The sequence below is a fragment of the Aedes aegypti genome, chromosome 3 (genome assembly GCF_002204515.2).
Source record: "Aedes aegypti strain LVP_AGWG chromosome 3, AaegL5.0 Primary Assembly, whole genome shotgun sequence".
Lineage (NCBI taxonomy): Eukaryota > Metazoa > Arthropoda > Insecta > Diptera > Culicidae > Aedes > Aedes aegypti.
The window spans coordinates 263,110,101-263,133,390 of record NC_035109.1 but is presented as its reverse complement, the minus strand read 5'-3'; the positions used below and the strand labels follow the sequence as shown (position 1 = coordinate 263,133,390).

The window sequence follows — 23,290 nt, the reverse complement described above, 5'->3', positions numbered from 1 at the left end:
TATGTCAATAAGCAAATATTATATACGCTAAGTACGTGAAAATTGCATAAACGAGTTGAGGGACATGGGCGCCATCCGCTTTGGTGGGGCACTGATGATATTAATGTAAGTTATAAACACTCGTAGAAGAACGCGGGAGAAATGAGTACGAACAACGAACATTTGCGGTAAAAATCTTGAAATTTCGCGGTTGGCTTATGTGATTAAACCAAAATTTCGCGGCATTGTCGCGGTTCCGTACTTTTATTAATATTATGTTCAAAATACATATTCTCAAGGTAAATATTCAGAAATGTTTAAATTAAGCGGTATATCATTGAAAGTAAGTCGTGTTTTAACAACATCATTGCGCAATTCAAAAAGCATTTTATTTTTGTTCTGCGCAATGTGTTTTCTTCTAACGTATGATAGTGGTAGAACGACAATAATTCTTAATGGATCATTAAAATAACCAAAACGGCCGCTATGGAAAGCATAGATAGCGCCACCGTAGCCTTGTGCGTTTGACAGAACAGCAATGCTGTCATATACAGTGGCGCCTTTGTTTTGATGCGGTGAGCACTGACAAAAACTACCTTCAATGATTTTCCTTATCCAACTTGTTTTTCTATCACGACTGTTATTTCTTTCTGTGCAACAAAAATTGTCGGCGCGATCCATCAAATTCACTCGTCAAAGCCATTTTGGTGGATATAACAACACAGCTTAGAGCTAAACTCTTGAATGCAAACTGTCATGCTGGGTTTATGCTCGTGACTAGACCTGTTCACAGGTTAGGCCTGTTCAAGTGGCATCGCAACAGAATGAATCAAACACGAATCACTGGAATCATATGAAGTGAATCAATCCTAAATCACTTGGATATGAAGAGCGTCAGTTCTGAATCATTTAAATATGAAGTGACCCAGACCTGAATCACTTGGGCATTAAGTGAATCAAACATGAAACAGTTGAAGGTCAAGTGAATCAGATATGAATCACTTATATATGAGACGAATCCAGCATGAATTACTTGAATATGAAGTGAAACAAACCTCAAACTCATGAATTTTATGTGAATCACACATGGTTAAAAAAAATCTTCTAAATAGGCAAAGGGTGATGTGCTAGTATTCATCGTATTAAGTATTGATCAGTGAAAATTTCAATTTTCCCAATATTGCAGTGAATGATGCAGATACAAACCGATGCCAAGCCATTCTTTCTCAACACGGCTTTAGCATTGTACAATAAGATGTTAATAAATCTTGTTCTCTTTTTGGAAATAATGCAAAACAAATGCATCTTGCCGTATTCTGAATCCGTTGTATCCTTTTCATTTCTGTCGCAATCAGTTTCCAGATTCGTCTCACAACTTACGGCTCACTGTGATATATTGAGTGGTCAAAACATAACATATCAACGCTATAATAAAATGTTTTACTAGAATATATAGATCTACGGGCATCTCCCTCCATTCCTTCAGCATGATTGAATATACTAATTTCCTTAAAAATTCATTGTTCACCATCAAAATTTAGCCCAAACATATGAACACAATTTCTTTTGACCGTACAATTATGGCATTTGCTCACAGTGCAGCGAAAACAACACAATCAAAGGAACCGTATTTTTACGTCGAGCGTGGCGCACACATTGATGCGCACAAGCTTTTTTTCTCGGTACGACGGATTGAACTTTGTTTACATTCTCAATTTTACTCGGTCGGTGAGAAAATTTCATAAAAATTTGTGAATTGTAGAAGTTTTACGGCGTGTGATTGTAATGAAATACTTCAGTGAAGAAGTACGAAGGTTTTCCATAGCGAAAATAAGTGTCCGGTCTTCCCATGGTTGAGCACCATGACTTTTCGAACAATGATATTTTTCTGGGACACCCTATGCATGATGCAGCTGCTAAGGATTTTCCTCCGAGGGTGTGTTGGTGTGGTGGCGTAGCACCCACCCCGCGGTCGTCCCACTTGTGGTGGCGTAAGTGCGGCGTAAGGACCGACCGATTCGGAGTTGAGAAATTTATGAAGTGTAGTACTTGATGGAGTTTTAAGACATAGGAGGGATAATTGTAATTTTGGACAATGTTTGAAGAATTTATATTGTCTTTTATGAGTTGCGGAGTTTCTATCATGACATTTTTTTTTTATTTAAGTTCATATTAAGGAATTATTTGATCATAAATTGGATTTAGTTCATAGTGCATTATTTACATCCTGCAAGTTTTAAAGTCCTGTGATCAAAACTCGCGGAAATTGAGTCGAAATAACAGCTCGTGCGTGATAAAATCTTGCGCATTCATCACGATAACAAGGATCTCTCGCACCGTTCCATCGCTAAAACGTTGAGAATCGCGATTTTCACGGTGTCACGAGTGATTAAGCGGTTCGAGGAACGATTGACCACCGATCGGAAGCCCAGAAGTGAAGGAAAAAGTATTCCGTACAACACCAAAAATCACAACCGCGTAGTTGGGGCCTTCAACCGAAACTCGAACGCCTCCGTTCGGGATGTGGCTAAGAACCTGCACCTAAGCCGAAGTTTTGTCCAGAAGGCCAAAACTAAGGCTGGGCTTCGAACGTTCAAGGTACAAAAGGCCCCTAATCGAGACGAGAAGCAGAACAAGTCCGCCAATACCCGTGCCAGGAAGTTGTACCTCAACATGTTGACGAAAGTTGAATGCTGCATCATGGATGACGAAACATATGTGAAGGCTGACTTCAAACAGATCCCCGGCAACCTGTTTTTCACGGCCAAGGATAAGTTCAGCGTTCCGGAGCATGTCCGCACTCAGAAGATGTCCAAATTTGCGAAGAAATTCCTGGTTTGGCAAGCCATCTGCACGTGCGGGAAGCGGAGTGCACCTTTCGTGACCCAGAACAAGATGAACGGACAGGTGTACATGAAAGAGTGCCTCCAGAAGCGGCTGCTTCCTCTCCTGAAGAACCACAACGTCCCAACAATCTTCTGGCCGGATTTTGCCTCATGCCACTACTCCAAGGACGTGCTGAAGTGGTATGTGGACAATAAGGTCAATTTCGTGCCGAAAATGTTCAACCCTTCCAACACTCCGGAGCTCCGCCCCATCGAGAAGTACTGGGCAATTATGAAGCAGCACCTTCCTAAACGATCTACGGTAGTGAAGACAGTCGAGGAACTGAAAAAAGTGTGGGTTTACATGCAAAAAACGGTTGATTCACAGGTTGTGCAGAATCTTATGGCCGGGGTTAAGGTCAAGGTGCGGGCATTTGCGTATGAACTGTAAATAAAATACGAGTAAAATGGTAAAATGAAGTTTTATATTTTCTTTTCAATCCCTGAAAATTTGATGGCAATCGGATGAAAACTCGAATTTTGCGAATCAATTTTGTGTGTGGCAATTTCACACAAGTTCAAACATTGAAACATAAGAAGAACAGTTTTTATTGAAATTGTAAACAAAAGCCAACCTTCTGAGACAAAAAACCAGTAGCTTTTCAACTTAAAAGAGTCACAAAAACTTTATCAAAGAAAACAAAAAATATTGCAGAATTTTTGCTTCATTTGTTACTAATATTATTGAAGATTTGAGTAGCCTAACACTTATGGTTTACGTGAAGGATGAGCCGATAAGATAATGACTTCTACGCGTAGAAATCGTGTACCGGAACAATCAATTGAAGTTTCGGCCCCAACAGTTCAGTCAAATTAACGAAAGGAAGTTGTATTACATTCAAACAAACAACCATTTGAACAATTATAGCGTGAGATCTCGTACTTCCCATTACCACCACGAAACTTAAAAAAGCGGCCTCTTAATTCCGAGAGGACTTCTTGGGTACGAAACAGCCAAACAGCTTCGTCGTCGCCTTCCGTCACGTCTTTTTCCAGAAGCAAACTTTTCGATTGTTCTCGAAAGCCGCTCGACAGATTCTCTCCTCCTTGCGGTTGAAGGAGCCTGCCGCCACCGGTTCCAGTTCTAGCAGCAGGCATCGGTACCGGACGGGGAGTGCGAAGTCTCGTTTCTCGGCGGACATCAACTTTTAATTGCGCACAGGAACGAAAGTGGCGACTAGAGTGATCCTCTCGAGACTTTTTAGGAGGAGGACTCACCGTTCCTCACTGGTTGGTTGGTGGTGGTTTGAGAGTTTCGAGAGTTCGACAGCTCCGCAATCATTTGCAGCTCATTCGGCCGGGATGTTTTCGTTTCGTTTCCAGTTTGATGACGACAAAGGAGGTTTGCAATCAGTGTGAGTGCAGCGCGGAGCAGATGGGAAATTATGTTTCCTTGAGTGGCTTTAATTTGAGTTTTCCTTAATTAAGTTGGAATCGGTAGTACCTACAGAAACACGGTTTGTTCGAAATGAGCGCGCGCACGTGTGTGTGTGTGTGTGCTTGCAGCAGCGGCGAAGACGGATGGCGGGAAAATTGAACAAATGAGCGCACTATGGGCCAGATATCAAAAATTTGCGTCAAAATTTCAAACATTATTCCTACTATTGCACTGGTTTTGCTCTTCTACATGTAGAAAAAGCATTCGACAGTGTTTGGCATGAAGGCTTTAATTTTCCAACATACATTGTTAGAATAATACAAAGTTATTAGTCAAACCGTACAGAACTCCAAGTCTGAAAGACTTCCTGTAAGAGCTGGTGTGCCTCAAGGCAGCATTTTGGGACCAATATAAAACAGTATTTTCACATCTGACTTACCCGAGTTACCTCGGAAATGTCAAAAAATTTGATTACGGATTACACAGGCCTCTCTGCCAAAGAACGAAGCCTGCGTGTCATCAGTAGTAGATTCCAAAAAGTATGGATATTTTTTCTTCATGCAAACATTGTGCTTACAATATTTATTCGTATCATATTTAACCAAGAATTAGCTGAAAATCAGCTTTGTTACAAATCGAATAAAACCGTTTGTATACAATCACAATTGTCTTCAACAAAAAATAAATCAGTCCATATAATTTGTACAAAAACAATTTATTGACTTTCGTCGCAAAATCTTAATTTCTGGCCCATAGTGCGCGCGCGGATGAGGATGAAACGATGAAAATGCTGAAGAAACCGGTCGGTGGGTGATTATGATTGAATGGAACTCTGATGGGGGAAAACGGAACACAACCGAGGAAAAACACTGCCAAAAAGCGCTACAATTAAAGGGAAAACAATAAACCGAGATTCGCATGAAAATTTTCGGGGGTTTTGGATCCCTCTGGTTAAGAAGAAAATGAAAGAAAACGAATTGCAATGGGGGAAAACTTGAGGAGGGGAACCGGGTTTTGGACTTAATTGCTCTGTTGTTCTTTTTGTTGTGGCTATTGGTTTAGGGAGGGTTTGCTTTGTTTCTAAAATAAAGTATTATTATTCTCGCTCTCCGAGCAGCAAGACAGACACCGGTTGGATTGTCGGTTTTGTTGATCTTGCTAATTTGGGGTGTTCTTTTCTTTAGGCTTCTTTTTTTATCTGGTGAGAAATCAAGGAATGCAACTTACCACTGCGGGCACTTGGCCGGGCAGCACTGGCTGTCCAGGTGAAATTCCCATCTGCTGCATGATGGCGTTCTTCAGGGCCAGATGATTTCGTCCGTTTATCAGTAGCTGATCTTTGAGATGTTGTGGAGGGTGGAAGTATTTACACGGTGGTTTTTCACGATTACAACGACCCTGCGGGGGGGAGAAAAGAAAAAGAGTTTTGATTGTTAGAAATGTTGTAATAAGTAGAATCACATCTTATGCATTAAATTTTTAATCATTGTCGAAAAGTAAGATTCATTGAATTATTTTTTTATATTTTAGTTTCTAAGAGCAGCTGTAGTTTAGTCAAAGCCAGAGCCAGAGCCAGAGCCAGAGCCAGAGCCAGAGCACACATTTGGCCTGAATCTGAGTTCTAATCCAATTCAAACTCAAACCCTGAATCTGTATCAAATCCGAATGCCCTTTCTCTCAAACGGTGATCAAAAAGTTGTAGACCACCGGTTGCAATAGGTACGAAACCTGACACATGTTGTAGAAGACTTCCATATCCAGTTTAGCACATAATCCATCCTGTCATACGACTCCCACCAACGAGGACAATAAAGGTCCGATTTATGGACTCAGATGGTCCCCCCGAAATAGCCGTTAGTAGTTTTCTGCCAATTTTTGCGGTGAAGCTCCAACGGCACGAGCTTCGGGAGATTTCGACGTTTGATAATGTGTGTATGCTCTCGCATGTAGCACGCAGCCCTTGAATTGATGTGTAAGGACCCCCCTGATTTATGCCCAAGATAAGTGACAATTTCGAGCTTATTTTCCGCTTTTTTTGGGGTTTCGGCTGAAAATTTGTGTTTGAGTGTATTTACGTCGAAAGCATCCGGTACAATTGTTGCTGAATATTTCCTGCCGACCGTCTAATCCGGAATCTCAGAGTGTGTGTGTGGAAGGAGAATTTATTATGTTTCCCATCTCTTATCAGATTTCCCTAGGCTTGTTATGGGTGCTGAGCTCCATTTCCAGCTGCTAGCAGTGAGTCAATTCCGGTTTGGACTAAGCTTAATGATGGTTCTTACAATTTTGCCGTTCAAAACGGTTCCGTTCTACGAATGCGGAGAAAGCGGATCAAGATACTTGAACGTGGATGGATCGAAGCTCTGGAAAAGCACGTCGAGGCAAACCATTTTCAGCTGAATCAATAATGCTGCCCAATTAACTTAGTTACATCCAATTAAAGTTTGAAATTCGATTGCCCAAATCTTCCTTCTGTTCCGCAGGTTCGAAATCGTTGCGGTTGGGGGATGTGTCTATGTGTCTGGCAGATTCTCGTTAGGGTTCCCATGAAATGTATTGATTGAGCATATTGATAATGGTGATTATTTTAACAGCTTAAGGATGGAAATCGAATGGAAATGAGGACAAGAGTTGATCCATTTTTCCTTTCGGAACCGATTATAGATGAATTTCCTGACGGAACTTCCTGAAGGAATTTTCTGAAGGAATTTTCTGTAAGAACTTCCTGAAGAAACTTCCTGAAGTAACTTCCTGAAGGAACTTTCTGGAGGAACTTCCTGAAGGATCTTCTTGAAGGAACTTCCTGGAGGAACTTCCTGAAGGAACTTCCTGGAGGAACTTCCTGAAGAAACTTCCTGAAGGAACTTCCTGGAGGAACTTCCTGAAAGAACTTCCTGGAGGAACTTCCTGAAAGAACTTCCTGAAGGAAGTTCCTGGAGGAACTTCCTGGAGGAACTTCCTGAAGGAACTTCCTGGATGAACTTCCTGAAGGAACTTCCTGGAGGAACTTCCTGAAGGAACTTCCTGGAGGAACTTCCTGAAGGAACTTCCTGGAGGAACTTCCTGAAGGAACTTCCTGGAGGAACTTCCTGAAGGAACTTCCTGGAGGAACTTCCTGAAGGAACTTCCTGGAGGAACTTCCTGAAGGAACTTCCTGGAGGAACTTCCTGAAGGAACTTCCTGGAGGAACTTCCTGAAGGAACTTCCTGGAGGAACTTCCTGAAGGAACTTCCTGGAGGAACTTCCTGAAGGAACTTCCTGGAGGAACTTCCTGAAGGAACTTCCTGGAGGAACTTCCTGAAGGAACTTCCTGGAGGAACTTCCTGAAGGAACTTCCTGGAGGAACTTCCTGAAGGAACTTCCTGAAGGAACTTCCTGAAGGAACTTCCTGGAGGAACTTCCTGAAGGAATTTCCAGAAGAAACTTCCTGTAAGAATTTTCTGGAGAAAAACTTTCTTGAAAACAAATTCCTGATGGAACTTCGTGGAGGAACTTCCTGAAGGAACTTTGGAAACTTGAGGAGCGTCTTGCAGGAAGTTCCTTCAGGAAATTCCTCCAAGTAGTTCCTTCAGGAAATTCTTCCAAGAAGTTCCTTCAGCAAGTGCCTTCAGAAAGTTCCTCTTGTTTTTCACAAAAAAAAAACTGCTTTTTTTCTGATGATTTGTTTCGGAAAGCATAAAAAAACTAAGAATCAAACTTAGCACAATCATTGTTTCGGTTCCGTCCGAATCAGAAACGATAACATCCAAGGACATCCAAGCGACGTCATTAAAAGGTCTCACACTGATAGTAAACTCGGTCCATTGCTTCAAGTCGATTGAAGCCAAGTCCAGAATACTAATTCCCATAGATGAAACCGGTCAGGGGCCAATCGGATTCGAATGGCACACTGAGAAAAGGTCCACCGAAATTCGTCGCAGCCCGATGTGGCTATAAATTCGGAAACAATAGCTTCTTTTTCGCCAATCTTTTCTCCAATTTTTTTCGCCTTCATCAGGATACGGAAGGAATCCATGGCAGCAATCGAGCAGCATACGGAAAACAAATATATCCGGTATAAATTGAAGAAGAAAACCTTCATAACTGTCATATTTATATTCTTTATGGTACTATTAATCCTTCAGCATAAAAGCGAAGAGCTAGCGGGAAAAAAGCCCGACGAGCATTTGCTCTTGAATTGCTCCATTTGGCGCGATCGGGGAGGACCTTTCCCAGGTTTTGGGTTTTCCCTCTCGGGGTGTGTGTTGTCTCGGACTTTTATTCGAGCAATTTTCCAACACGTTCCGGATTGGCAGCGCGGGTTTCGGCGGGACGATGCAGTTTATATGTTGTGACACGAATTCCAAATAAAACTTGCTTCATCCAAAATTTTATTATGACAGGCTCGTGTTCCTTTTTTTTTGTTGCTTCCTGCCGTATCGATGTTGTCGCCTCATCGTTGGTTATTTTTACACCTCGTGCCTCTCAGAAAGTTCACTTTATTGGTAGGGTAATAAAAAGTTTTGTCGCTGCTGCGGCTCCGGTGTCATTGGTTGACACCGCCAATGGATGAGGAGTAGGGTGCGGCTTGTATTTTGAAACTTCTCAAAACCAAAAATTCTTGTTTTCTCCTGATTTAGGATAACACAAAAAGTGGAACCTTAAAGTTTGAGGCAAAAATATTAGAATGTAGTAGCGTCATGGAGGTGAATAATCAAGGTATAAAGAATGGTTTCAGTGAAGTCTTCATTACTTTGTCATTTTCCACCATTTTGAAGCTCTCAGAATCATTCACATCAGAACACCATTTTTTTCCTACAATCATAACTAGTCTTAGTTGACAGTTTTTTCACTCTATTTTACGCTAGCTATGAATCTCAATATGTTTGGCTCAAATTTTGAGGTTACATCGAGATTTGATCAGAATACTGGAGAGCACAAAAATTTTTGGCTTTGAGAACTTCCAAAAAACAGACAGCTGCACCCTAATGGAGAGGCTTTTCCGAAGCAGTGAAAAATGACATGCGCTCAAAAATTAACGAATTCTAATAAAGCCGTTTTATTTGGGTCTCGTGGTAATGTCTTCGTCGGTCCGATAAAAGCGAACAGTAAGAACGTGATAAATAATCGCAAACCGTGAGACTAATTTCGTGTTCCGGTAGGACTTTTGGCGCAAGAGTTTTCCGGCAAAACGACAATAAACCGTGTTAATGCGATCGTAACAATAGATGACACAACTTATTTATGAAATTTTAATCAAAAGTTGTTTTGTATTTCAGAGAGGCTTGTATTTCGATTTTGTGGAGCCCATAGAATTATATTCATGGATGAAAGAAGTTATTCATGAATTTAAATCAAAGTTCATATTTGATTTCCCAATGCATTTACTGCAGTGTAATGGTGTCCAACGCCGATTAATACGTCATTGTGTGAATTAAACTTCAAAATGGCACCCAACAAGAGGTTTATAAGACAAAAATCGATTAGAACTGACATCTTCTTGTGTTTTATGGTTTGTAAAGTTATTATGCGCAATTTTCTACTTGGATTGGAACATATTGGTCAGAAATAGATATTTCTGGCTTAGGGTTATCCATCACATCAATCTAAGCATCCTGGCTACCAATTCGTCGAAGTGAAAAACGCTTTACAACCCATGCTCAATGTTCATTACTTTCCACCTCGCACCAGGAACCCGTCAAAGTACACAAAAGGGTGCCGGGAAAACAAACTCATTCACAGAAACGAAGAACAGACTGACGGTTCCGCGAAGAGGAAAACACCAAATAAAGCTAATGGAAAAATAAAATAAAATCCAAACATATTCTCTTCCGCACTTTTCCTCTCTCTCTTTCTCTCGGGCAGCTGCATCAAACTGTAGGTACCAACGATCATCACCATCATCCTCCAGCAAGCACCATTTTCCAACATGAAAGTGAAAGCCACCCTTGAGCCTGAGTCCTCGCCATGGACTCGCGGTAGCTTTTATCAGGCGGTAGGTACGCGGTGAAATAAAACCAAAATTCATTATCATTATGATTATGACAATCATCAGTCTCTGCTTTTCCGCCTGCTCGCCAGCTGGCGCTACTGCTTCACGATGGACCACCACCAATGGTACTACCACGCATCCCGCACATCGAGGTGGTCCATTAGCGTCGTTGGGCCGTGGAAGGACTTTTCCGCGCTTTTCATCAACGTCACAGGCAATGTAGAGCCTTGCGGTGGTTTTTTCAATAGAGCGGTCAATTGGATCCGTGAAATTGAAATCAGTTGAAATTGAGTAGAATTATTACAAAATTTACAAAATTTGCAAAATTTGCAAAATTTGCAAAATTTGCAAAATTTACAAACTTTACAAATTTTACAAAAATTACAAATTTTACAAAATTTACAAAATTTATAAAACTTACAAAATGTAAAATATTTTCCTCGCCTTATCTGAAATCTAACTGTATTCCACCCACAGCCACCGTAATCACCGTTGGGCTTCTAGCGGTGCCTCGCCTGAAACACTCTACGATCGTTGTGGGCGTTTGCTGGTATGCTGACGGGGACCGATGGTGGTGGCGGAAAGGAAAAAAAATGAGACACAACTTTAAAAGGCTGTTCCATAAATTAGCTCTCAGCGGAACATGTCAAGTGGCGCGGGAAACCGGAACCGAGGATGCGTACAATGTGGGCCTCCTATTGGATGCTGTCAGACACGGAAATTTTTTCGTTAGTTCTTTAATATATTCGTGTGGTAGATTGTTGGCGTTGGTTGGCGGATCTTTAAAAGAAATCCTGTTTGTCTGTAAGGTGATGTGAGTGAAAGGTAAACTTTTTCTTGTAATCTAGGTATGCTTTATCAGAGTTGATAAAAATTGCGATCGAAGCCAAGGAGGAGGACAGCGTTGCTCTGAGCAGGCTATGCGTAGCGAGCAACTCTGAGTTACTCACATTTGTTCAGAAATTTTCGAATCTAAGCAGTCAATATATGAGAAACATTCCTTCTGTATCAGATATGCTTCGACTTTGCCTCAGGTTACAACAAATGACGAGAAAAAAGTTTATTATTTTATTTTTGATAAACGCTGTACATTTCGATTATTGTTTCAAATAAAGCGCTATACCGTTCTATCATATTGTTAAAAGTTTCTAAAAATACGAGATCATTGGTTCTGAATAGTGTTTTTGCCCAATTTCAAATGTATTGGAGAAAGTAACGTTCGTACGAATATAACACATAACTCTTTTCTCAAATCTCATAATCGTTTAAAGGCTCCTACAAATTGGCATGTATAATTGTCGCATTTCTTTTTAATTGTATTGACTAATCTACTGCATAGCATTAATTTGCTATAAATACTTTAAGACCAACGTAACAATTGTGCTCGGGCTCACAATGAATCAGTGGCGAAGTTGTCACGACAGTTTAACAGAATCATAGCAAAGTTGGTCTCGATTTTGGAGAAAATTAATTTAAATGAAGCTATCTAAGCTCTCCTCACTCTAGTCCAATATACTTTCTAGTAATAAATCCGTTGTTCTTAAACTATTCTGAAAGAAATTCAAATATCCCACTCAGCAAAAGACCTCAGAGAAGGTTTGCCGACTGCATCGCGACACGACGTGAAAAATTTTCACTACAAAACAAACAATTCCACACTTATGGTTGCTATGCTTACATGGAGACGAGCAAACCGAGTTACTCAGAGTTGCTCAAAAACAGCTTGGGATCTAACTCAAGATCAGTAGGCTGTCCCTAAGACAAGACGTGTCAGGTCAAAGTACAAAAATGAAACCAATTGCCTGTCAAAAAAGACCACTTCTCATTGGTCGTTTTGGCAAAGGCCTACTTTCACATCGTTGAGTTGGATTGCAAGAGGGCACTTTGTTTCTAGCCCGGCCGTGTTGCTAGTTCATAAATTAGAGTTTTCATCAAAAGTTTGGAAATTTATCCCAAATTTTGTTTGTTTCAAATCTGTTCATATTCGATATGAAGTGTACCACATGTGATCTTACAATACTAAAATAAATATAAAATACTGAATTGAGAGCAAAATAATGGAAATTATGTCAATTTTCTCTAAAAATATCGCCTGCTTTGAATATAAACCTGAATTTTGAAAGAGATAACATGCTCAATTGCACTAAACGAATAAAGCATGTAAGAAACAACCAAATTATAAGTCTTGATATCTGAATTTGTTCACAAGGTTTGCTTAAAAAGAATACTGGCAGCACTGGCTTTTGTTTCATCCAGGTTGTCGACTGAAAAACAACGGGGCAGTCTTAGTTGAGCTGTCACGTCCTGTCCTAGGGCTGTCCCACCCCTAGATCGAAGCTAAGTTGGGTTTGTTGTAGACGTGGAAAAGCTGTTGTATTTCGGGAAAACGGCACTCAAGCTTACAGCATCTGGACTCAAAGTCGGTTCCTGTTAGGACCATTTCGGCGTAAGGACCTTTTCGACCAAATTGGCCCGTTTAAGCCAAACGACCTTTTTGGTTCTATAACGCCGAACGGAAATTTTCTTGTGGAGTACCATGGGTTCTTCTTCTTCTTGGCATCAACGCCCCCACTGGGATAGATCCTGCTTCTCAGCTTAGTGTTCTTATGAGCACTTCCACAGTTATTAACTGAGAGCTTTCTTTGCCAAAGTTGCCATTTTTGCATTCGTATATCGTGTGGTAGGTACGATTATACTCTATGTCCAAGGAAGTCAAGGAAATTTCCATTACGAAAAGATCCTGGACCGACCGGGATTCGAACCCAGACACCTTCAGCATGGCTTTGCTTTATAGCCGCGGACTCTAACCACTCGGCTAAGGAAGGCCCCATGGGTATTGGGTTGATTTTTCTTGACGTTAAATAAGTAAACAAATTACAATTCTCGATTACTTTTTCAAATCGACGTAAGTAACTTCCATACGGTTTTGAGAAAATTAATTCAGAAGAATCACAACCTGTCTTCTAAAACTGTTTTAAAATGAATCACCTTGCTTAAATTTAGCATACAATGAGCTCGCGTTCAAAAACTATGAAATTCCTATTATTTCACTTAAGAATTTTATGACAAAATGATAAGCCGTTTTATTCAGTTACTTGCGACGTTTTTCTACCAGTGTAAAATCGACTCAAGTAGTGTTTTGTTTTGATTCGTGGTTAAGTCACTTTGTCTCTCCATACAACGGGGCGGCGAAAGTAGTGGTTAGGTTGCGACAGTTGAAAATCTTACTTTCGTCGTTTTGTAAATCCGAACATTAAACGTTCTAAAAGTGAAAAATCGAGTTGGTTCAAAGCGAAACGTGTAGAATTTTGTCTGCGAAACACGACGGATCGATAAAGTAAGTTTGTATACTTTTTTGACTTGAGTCTTTATGAATAAGTTTTCGAGAATTGTTCAAAACAGTTCTTGAATAACTTTTAACGATTATTGTTCTTTTTTGGGCCAAGCAGTGCTCATTTTTTTTTTTGAATACAGCAGCTTGAAACTATTTTATTGAACGAACTATAAGCAATCTATATCAATACACTTAATTTCAGGCTATTTATATTGCTGTCTACTTGCATCAATAGTTCCTTTTTTTTATTTTACTTTCTGCATCGATTCCACAGCGCCTTTGTTGCTTCGTACAACATCAGAGATTTAGCTTTTCGTCAATAAACACATAAAAAAAACTATTGTCTCACCTCAAATCCGGATTCCAATAAATTCTACTGGCAAGTTCAATACACTCCTCGCACTTAATTGAATCCAATTTTCCCTTCTAGTCCAATTTTCAGATCGATAATTTTCTACTTCCGATTATTTGCCACTTTTCAATCTGATTTGACAATTTTGTTGATCTTATTTCTTTTCTACATGAAGCCACGAATCAACCCAACTTTGACTTTTTCTTGACTCAATTCCGTGGGATAACACAAATTTGGGCTAACTGAGGTTAAACAACTTAGTCAGACTCGAAAGAACCCAAATTAGGCTTATTCCATTGACCTTTGACAACATTTCTGGCAAAACAACCCAACCGAGGGTAAGAACTAATTGCAGTTTACCCAAATTTGAGTTTTAAGAGCTATTAATTTGGGTAGTCCGATTTCTACGTGTATTTATTTATACTTTTGTTTATATTTACCTTCTCGCCCTCAATAACGCTAGTTGAAAACTACTCAAAAGTGAATAGAATTCGACTCACTTAGGAACAAATAGTGGAACTGTTCACATTAGAGTTACCTTGGCATTTCTCACAATAGAGTAACAGCACATTTGGTCATAAAGAGAGTGCAAAGTGACGGCATAAAGAGTCATAAAGAGAGTGCAATGTTTTCTGCTCAAATAACGACTATATCATATTGAAACTCTAATTTTTAAAATGGTTCCAAATATGAACCTTGGCACTTTTGATCATGTTCGACGTTCACTTTTCCGAGAAAAGCACCACAGGGGTTGTTTTAACACTGGGGTTGTTCCTAACTGACATTTTGAAAGGGACACGGAAAACAAAATACATCGAAAATTTGAGTTTAAGCCAAGAGGTGTGACAAAACCTCGAAAACAGTAAAAACTTAAATCAACGAAAAACATTGAAAAATTGAGTAAACATGTGTTTTTGGCCAAAATTCAAGCGTTTGGTACTAAAATTGGGACTTTTATTCAACTTTAAACATTACATGAATTTTTCTATTGATTTGCGTGAAAACAAACCTTACACATGAACATCTGGAAGATCACTAGTAACGCTTGTAGATTTGAACGTCTGTTGGTTAAACGACCCAAAAAGTTGTCGATTAACCACTTTCCGGAACTCTAAACATAATGTAACGTAGGCATTAGTTTAACTCCATGTGAATATAAATCTTATTCATGAACTCCCAGGAGTTCACTGATAGAGCTGATAAGTCTAATGGCCTTATTGTAATAGGCAAATATTTCCAAAGCTAAACGATCACCTCCATATCTGGTGGCCAGTAGAAACACCGTAAAAAAGAGGTTTGGGTTAAGATCACAACGTGTGCAGCATAGGAAGGAGCACACAATTTACACCTTTTCTCGGAATAGTTATTTTGTAGACCAAGGGTTTTCAGCCATCTTGGCTCGCACTTTTTGAAATAAAATTGCTGCGCGAAGCACCTGTTTTCCATCACCACTTCGATTGGAACCTGAACTTTTTATACGCTTAAAATGATCCTGTAATTCATACGATGCTGGTCTATGTTGTATGTTGGTCCATTTTCCATTAAGGGGAAGATGAATCGAAGCTAAACCTGAAAGTTGCAAGGACACAAATTTGGAAAACCAAACTCTCGTTTAAGTGTAAACTTGATCGATTAATCACTTGCTGTTGATAAATTTTCAACTCAAAAGTTTTGTTTTCATATTTGTGTTCAAAAAATGAGGTTTGGCTTCGATTCATCTTCACCTTAGTTTTGATTTTATTTTAGGCTTTCCATTCTACTCTAAAACAATTTATTCTATATGAATGAGCAAGTTTTTTTTATTTAAACTGTAACAAATGAAACTATAATTGGATTTTCGACAAAAATTTCGAAATTCGTCTCATGAAAACGACAGAATCGTTTTGGTAAGGAAATGTTCGAACAACTAAGCGAGTTTCATCGCAAAATATTCCTAATTTACAACTCTCAGATTTAACTCCCATCCATTAATTTAAATAAACCCAATTTTGCAGCCAAAACTGTCCCATACAAAAATTATGAATAAATTTTCCCTGTTAGAATTTTTTGAACTTTCCAATTACAAAATCTTGACCCAAATGTAAAACGTCTTCGTCAAAATATTCGAGATATATGAAAGTTTAAAAATGATCGAGACACCTTGTGTATAAGATTCGTTGAAAATGTGTTTCGTCGAAACGTCGAAAACATCATAAGGTGAAGATGAATTAGAACCAGCTCTAAATTTTGAAGAAAAGAAACTTAGAGAACAAAACAGTGGTTCTCGATGAAAATTCGATCGATTGGTTAAAAGCTGAGAGAGACTCGCGAAGAGGAAAAATATCAACGTCATATGCAGCCCAGATTCCGCTGCCACGAAACGTCAAATGCAGCCCGTTGTTTTTATGGCTGAAAAAGTGAAAAGTATTGTATTCAAAATAAACTGGTATTAAAATCCTTAGTCAGAGGAGCAGTTTTTCCAAAGATGCTGATAAATCTAATTACTAGGCTTGTTATTTCTAATATATGCTACGGTTGCTGGTATGAAATTTCACTCAAAAGGCTATTTATGCTTCGGTGTGATGCAAACGCTATCATTTTTTTGCTGGGATGTTCATTTGAGAGTTTGAACCACACAGCAAAAAAATCTTAAATTTACACGGCACGTAAACTTTCATGCTTGTCATGTGAATCGAATTATCATTTCATATTAAACGATAAAAAATGTAAACTGCCTCATTGCATTCAGGAATGCTTGCAAACTTGAGTGAAACCTAAACATTTCATGATCTTGCATCCAACATTCGCCAATATTGCATGCTTTCTTGCATCTTGAAAGTGAAATTGAAAACAAGATCGCTCAGTTTACATGATTCCACGCTGAATATTCTGCCAAAAATAATGCACATGGATGGATCGACGGCGTGTCATTTCATGTGCATTATTTATGATTGAATTTTCAGTGGAAAAATCATGTAAACCGAGCCGTTTTGCGAGCAACATTCTTTGAGAGAAGGCGTTTCGCGTTCAATATTAAGGAATTTGGTTACAATGTTGTATATAATAGATGTGTTTATAGGTTTTATAATTGAATAATACATGAGAGATGGCTTTACATGATTGAAACTAAAATAACGTTACGTGTAAACCTAAAATTTTTTTGGTGTGCAGGGTTGCCACTAGATTTTTGAAAATGTCTGGCTAGTTCAAAATAAAAAGTCTTGCAAAGTCTGGCTGATACCACTGTGCAGGTATACTACTAGACTCCAATTTCGATGGTAATAAAAAAATATACAACACAGAAAAAACAAAAAATCTAAATTCACATCAGCACTAAAACATGGTCTTTTGTCTGTATTGGAAAACATTCTAGTATTTAAACTATGGTATTTATCAAATAAATCCTTTATGTTTATCTACATTCTGGCACATAGATTCTTATGATTGTACAAAATTAAAGTCAAAACGATAAATCCCTGAGAAAGTTTCACCATGTCTGTTTTCAAAACTCTATATCAAATTTATAAATGAGAATCGCACTATAGTCGAGTTGATCTGGACACAGTTTAAACTACTACCGTCAGTTTTTCAATGAACAGAAGAGTCTAAATGCTATAATACCATTGCATAATAATCAAAGTCACTAGGATAACGTCTCTACTGTCATCATCATTTTTCTACCACAAAACAATATTTTATTTACGATGACTTTTTTTGTTTTTCAATAATTTAGCGGTTCTAAACAACTCTTTTGTTTTTGAAATCGGTTTCAATATTGAATCATTGGTTACTTGGGGGAACGAAATTCCCCATATAAAAATCCTTTGGCCACCATTTTGTTTTTACTTAATTTATCAAAAAAAAAAAAAAAATACATGTGCAAAACAATGTTAGGTTTTACGGAGATTCTGTCAAAAAAAAAATCATTAAGATTGGTTGAGTTATCTTCAACCAATCAACTTGCAAAATGAGTAGTTTGTCTTTTTGTCTTTTCCTCGATTAAAAGTCTTGCAGTGCCAGATTAATCTTGCATAATGGCAACACTGGTTTGAACGGCTTGCGCATTTTTGAAGAAAACACAGAGTAGGATAAAAAAAACAGCAATCATAGAAAAAGAAGACCATCTTTGCGAGTCTCGTCTCAGGTTGAAAGCAACGAGTTATTAATCTTCGACGCGGTCGCCTGCTTTGTTTTCTAAATTACTCGATGGTCCCTTGGATTGCAGTTGCATTGGTTTTGTGTACTGTAACTCGATACCTCCCTAATTCGATGGTCCCTTCAATATCGAGTTATGGAGAGTTGACTGTAGTAGGATGCAGAACTACTTGACTCACTTTGGCATTAGGGTTTTTTGCTCGGCAGAATTTGATGGAATTTTGACATTAGAAATGCTTCCATATGACACATAATGTGGACTAATGTGGACTAACCCCTGCTGAATTAAATCAAAAATGTCAAAAAAGGATCCAACTTTTTACTCTTGAAAATTTCAGGTATGGCTTGGTTTGGTATAATCAAAAGCGTATTTCAATGTAAAATGTTGAGATATTTCAGGGCATCAATACAAACATTCACAGCTGACGCGGAACACGATATGAAAACCGCTGTTGTAGACGATCAGAGAGCACTGAAAAAATGTACAGATCCGGTCGGTTTTCTTGTACGTTTAGTGGCAGAAAATTGGAAAATTGATGTTAGTGGTTAAATTAGTTGTGAAATCACATGTACCGCAAGTATGTTGGTTCAAAATGATTGTGCCAATGGAAAAAAAGTTCAATTATCGATTGTTTATGATCTAATTTTTGGATTGAATAATTTATAAATTTTATAAACTATTGCTTTTGACGTTAACAAACACCTTAAGTGACATATCTCTCGTTCTCCCCTGGCGAACTCTATTAAGCATTCGATTTCTCTCCTTAACTTTCCTCTTTGAGGTCGAACAAATTTCTTAAAATGTACAAACACGTTCCAACTTACAAAAATTCAAAAAGGCAACTGTAAAAATTTTCACAAACGGTAACACACTGAGAAAGTTTCTAAAAAACGAGCTGAATCTCCTTCGAAGCAAATAGCGAGACAAATTAAAATCAAACATTGAATTGGAGTGTGCCTATAGGCTCTTATAAGAGCACGATGTTAAACATTTATGTCGATTCTAGCCTAAATGTACGGACAATCCATACGCCCCTGCAGTAGCGGTCTAGCCGTGTCTCGATGAACATGAAGAATCAACTGGCAACGACTTTAGTTGCTAGGAAGATGGAAAACATAACTTAAAAATCGACGTTGAACAAACTTGATCCTTAGAACTTAACATTTTTCTAGGATGGACCACAATAGAGAACAGTACAAGGATTTCAGCAGTTCTGATGATAAACCCAAGTACTTTAGATGTTTTTCCTACGGCGTAGTCCACATACTGTTTAAAATACAGCTGTGCATCCAGGAGCACCCCTAAGTTCCTGACTTGGCTGACACGTTTGATTTCTGTTCCTGACATCGTTATCGGACCGTCAATAGTTCTATCGATATCGGAAAATAAAGGACGACAGATATACGAAAGAACATTGGGAAAGCTCTGTGCTGCAGCTTCGACGTCATTGGAATCCACATTACGCTCCTTGCTCAAAACCCGAGAGCAACTGAGCAATATTGCGATGATCGGTCTTACGTAAATCGTAGAAGCTGGCAACAGACGGAATAACAAAACCGTGAGGCAGCTCAGAGACTATGTTTAACAATAATGGAGGATGGTGGAGGGCAAGTTTCACCAAAGAAACAGGAGCTTCATACAAAAAAGGGGCCGTGTCCTGTGCGCTCACGAAGCACGTGATCTAGACTACGGTTATTCTGGTTAGTGACATGATTATTTGAGAGAGCGTAGCGAAAGCTCTAGTTGTCCACACGAAAAAGAGCGTTGGAATCAATGACGGACTGGCCGATAAACCATTGCTCGATGTTTCTCACGAGATCTCTGGCAAATTGAAGTCGCCCAACACGATAGTCAAAGAAAGCTCTCAGTTAATAACTGTCGAAGTGCTCATAAGAACACTAAGCTGAGAAGCAGGCTCTGTCCCAGTGAGGACGTTAATGCCAAGAAGAAGAAGAAGAAGAAGAACACGATAACTTCATCCCTTGCTTTAGTGGCTTTCAATACGGAGATGACTGACTGGCAATGGGTTTCAATGAGTTTGCATTCACTTCCATACGTGTACAATGTACAATGCTCAGAGGAATAAGCTTCGAGCACTCGAAGTCCACACTTGCTCCAAGCAAATCCAGGAGCGATTTTCGACTTTGTTCGCTTTAAATATAGTCTAGTAGCCTAGTCGACTACTAATACACCCCCACCTGTTCCTTTCCGACTTTTGTCAGCGTTCCTATCGCAGCGAAATACCTCGTAAGCCTTAGCGAATATTTGATGAGAGAGCGTGCCTGAGTCCAACCAAGTTTCCGTGAGAACAATTATGCCGAAGCAATGATCAGAGATGGCTAGTCTGTAGTCGTCAATGTCTCTATTCATGGTGGTATCTTGATTGGTTGGATGAAGAGCATGAAGAAGCCGGAATGGCAGTCAGGGCATCAACATGACAACTGGAAACAAGACCTCCTCCCCAGACCTAAAAAGACGGACGGCTGTAGGTCACTGGTAGGAGGGTATTTGTACCCAAAAAATTCGATAAACTAATACAAATGGTGGAAAACCTAAAATTGAGTTTTACTATTAGACATGCCAGATATTCGCTTTTCACTTACGCATGGAGATAATTTTGGTTTTACTGACTTACTTTATCGGTACTTCCAAACCCAGTAAAGTTTTACGAGTTCTGTTTGATCTTTCGACCTTGACGCTTGCTCCTGCGGGGGCGAGCGACGAGGGCAGGATCAACCATGTCGCGCGTCGGTCTAGTGAGTGAAAAAGTGGCGTGATCGGTAAGTTCGGTTAGAGTAAATGAAAAAGTGCCGCGATCGGTTGGTTCTGTTTGATCCTTCGACCTTGACGCTTGCTCCTGGGCGGTGCGTCAGGAAGGCCCGAACAGTCGTCAGTTTTTTTTCCTTTTCGGGTAGCGCGCCTATTTTTTTCTGAGTGCTTTTATATAGCCGAGCAAACGAGTGAAGCTGAGAGTGGATTGTGGCTGCTCAGTCAAGGATAACGGATCAATTGGTGAGCTCGTTTCATGCTACTATTTCTGATCTATAAAATGTGTATGACTGCACATTTAATCCTTACAATGGTGGGACGTAAATATGAATTTTCAACAAACTATGAATGGTTCTTCACTGTGAATTTCGGCACAAACTCTGATTCATGAATTGTTTATGTTTAATATTTTTTTTATTTCCAGAACACCCCTTTTTACCTTTATTTTTGTAATTAAAAAAACCTTTGAATGGTTCAACACTACAAGTGTAGACTGCATGGACGTGGCCGGCACCGTTATTGATCCTGTCTAAATAGAGGCACTGAATTATGCACATTGAAGAAGATTATGGCCAATCCCAGTCGAACTTCTAGTTGATTCTTTGTGCATTTTCACTGACTTCGGTCAATCACGGAATTGCAACCATTGATATGTGTAGTCAGTTCAAGCTAAGCTTAGCTAAGCTAACTCCTAAACCCAGTAAAGTTTTATCGTAATGTAAACTGAGTGTATGCTGTTTTATATGTGTGAATTAAAAGCTCAGCAATAGTCACACAAGTTACACAAGTCACATTATGTATTTATTATTCATATTCATTATTTGCCGTTGAACCATCATTGTTGAACTATTTTCTGTTTGGATCGATCCATTTAAATGTAAAATGAATCTGAGATTATTATCTATTGGTTTTGTGGATTCAGTACAATGATCGACATATGTATTACCGTTGACCAAATTATTCTAATGAAAATCAATAACGTTTAAGAAAACCTTTTCAGCCACGCCGCAATCACAAAACCCACCTTCCGGCGAAAATGAAAAACTCAAAGACATTGGCTAATACGATATACCAACTGTCGGAGACATCGCTCGGAGCGGCTAAAACTCAATTAAACATCGACTCAACCACGGGCTGCCAATTCGATTGACAACTCCCCCTCCCCCTCAAACCATTATTCAGCGCCGATTGAACGTAAAGTGCGAATTTTCCGCTCATTCACTGCACAAAGCTGCTGTTCGAGTGCGCAGCGCGCACTAGAAAAGCCACATGTAGCGGAAAATATCAAAATCAATGTGTCGTTCCCGCGCTCTGAATGACTGTGGCACCATCATCATCATCAGCGGCTTCCATCATCATTCATTTAGACGCGGGGATTGAACGCGAGTCGTTTGTAGGATTCGATTTCCCAGCATCCCCTCCCCCCTCCAAGAACTTCTCCATGTCAAAATCCTTGTGATGTTTAGAGTGCGCTTTATTTTTCGAAAGTTCATAAAACCAAATGTTTCTGTCTTCCTTAGCTGAGTGGCCGCAGCTACAAAGCCATGGAGAAGGTGTCTGGGATCGATTCCCGGTCGGTCCAGGATCTTTTCGTAATGGAAATTTTCTTGACTTCCCTGGGAATAGAGTATCATCGTACTTGCCACACGGTATACGAATGCGAAAATGGCGACTTTGGCAAAGCAAACTCTCAGTTAATAACTGTAGAAGTGTTCATTGAACTCTAAACTGAGAAGCAGGCTCTGTCCCAGTGAGGACGTAATTCCAAGAAGAAGAAGAACCCTATATGATTTGAATTCAAAACTTTAGAAAACTAAGCCTCGCCCTAATGCTGATTGGGTGTATGTTATTTTTTACGTCGTTATCCATGTGTCCATGTGGCTGGGACGATTATAGTTTCGACGGAATTTGACGACGACGACAGAACGATGACAGACCGGTAGTGGTCGGTGACGACGCGATAGCTTCTGGCGAAGGACGGACGGATCCATTTCGATCGTTTGAGAGCGCGCGCTTTCGAAGCGCATTAAGAAATTCGAACCGGAAAAGTATGGTGGTTTCGATTCGTATTGAAAACCGCAAATCGCCACAGCACGACTCAAACTCAAACAGCCACCATCATCGGAAAAGGAAATTTAATTTTCTATTGCGGAAGATTTCATTTCGGATGCTCCAGCTAGGATGAGTTTCCCGAAATTGAAATGCGCTCAAATGCAAAGCGCGTAATCTTTCCCGGTAATGAGGCAAACGAAAATTCATTGAGAGTTTTTTGTGGGGTTATGGGCGCAGAACCGGGGTGGAAATTGAACCCTGATTAACGATGCCAGTGAATGAATCGTTCCTTTGTCGGGTATCAATATCTAAGGAAACATTCCCTGTCATCGGAGACATCTTCTGCTTTGTGGAGCTGGACGGAGTACACAGAAATCCGAAAATAAATATGTACAGTCCCAAACGGTCGTCTTTTCCCGCAACGAATCGAATATG

At 39.6% G+C, this 23,290-nt stretch overlaps 1 protein-coding gene across 13 annotated transcripts in view; it reads right to left on the bottom strand.

The window, feature by feature from the left end:
* Positions 1-23,290, bottom strand: part of LOC5571120 (protein muscleblind) — a 353,898-nt gene that overhangs the window by 83,755 nt on the left and 246,853 nt on the right. For 12 of the 13 annotated variants that reach the window (XR_002501876.1, XR_002501877.1, XM_021851941.1 and 9 more), the window contains one exon: positions 5,470-5,640. Coding sequence is in view for 11 of the 13 variants with exons in the window: in XM_021851941.1 (XP_021707633.1) it covers positions 5,470-5,640 (171 nt within the window). In the remaining 2 variants the exon portion in view is untranslated. The remainder of the gene's footprint in view (positions 1-5,469; positions 5,641-23,290) is intronic. The other variant, XM_021851942.1, reaches the window with a different exon arrangement.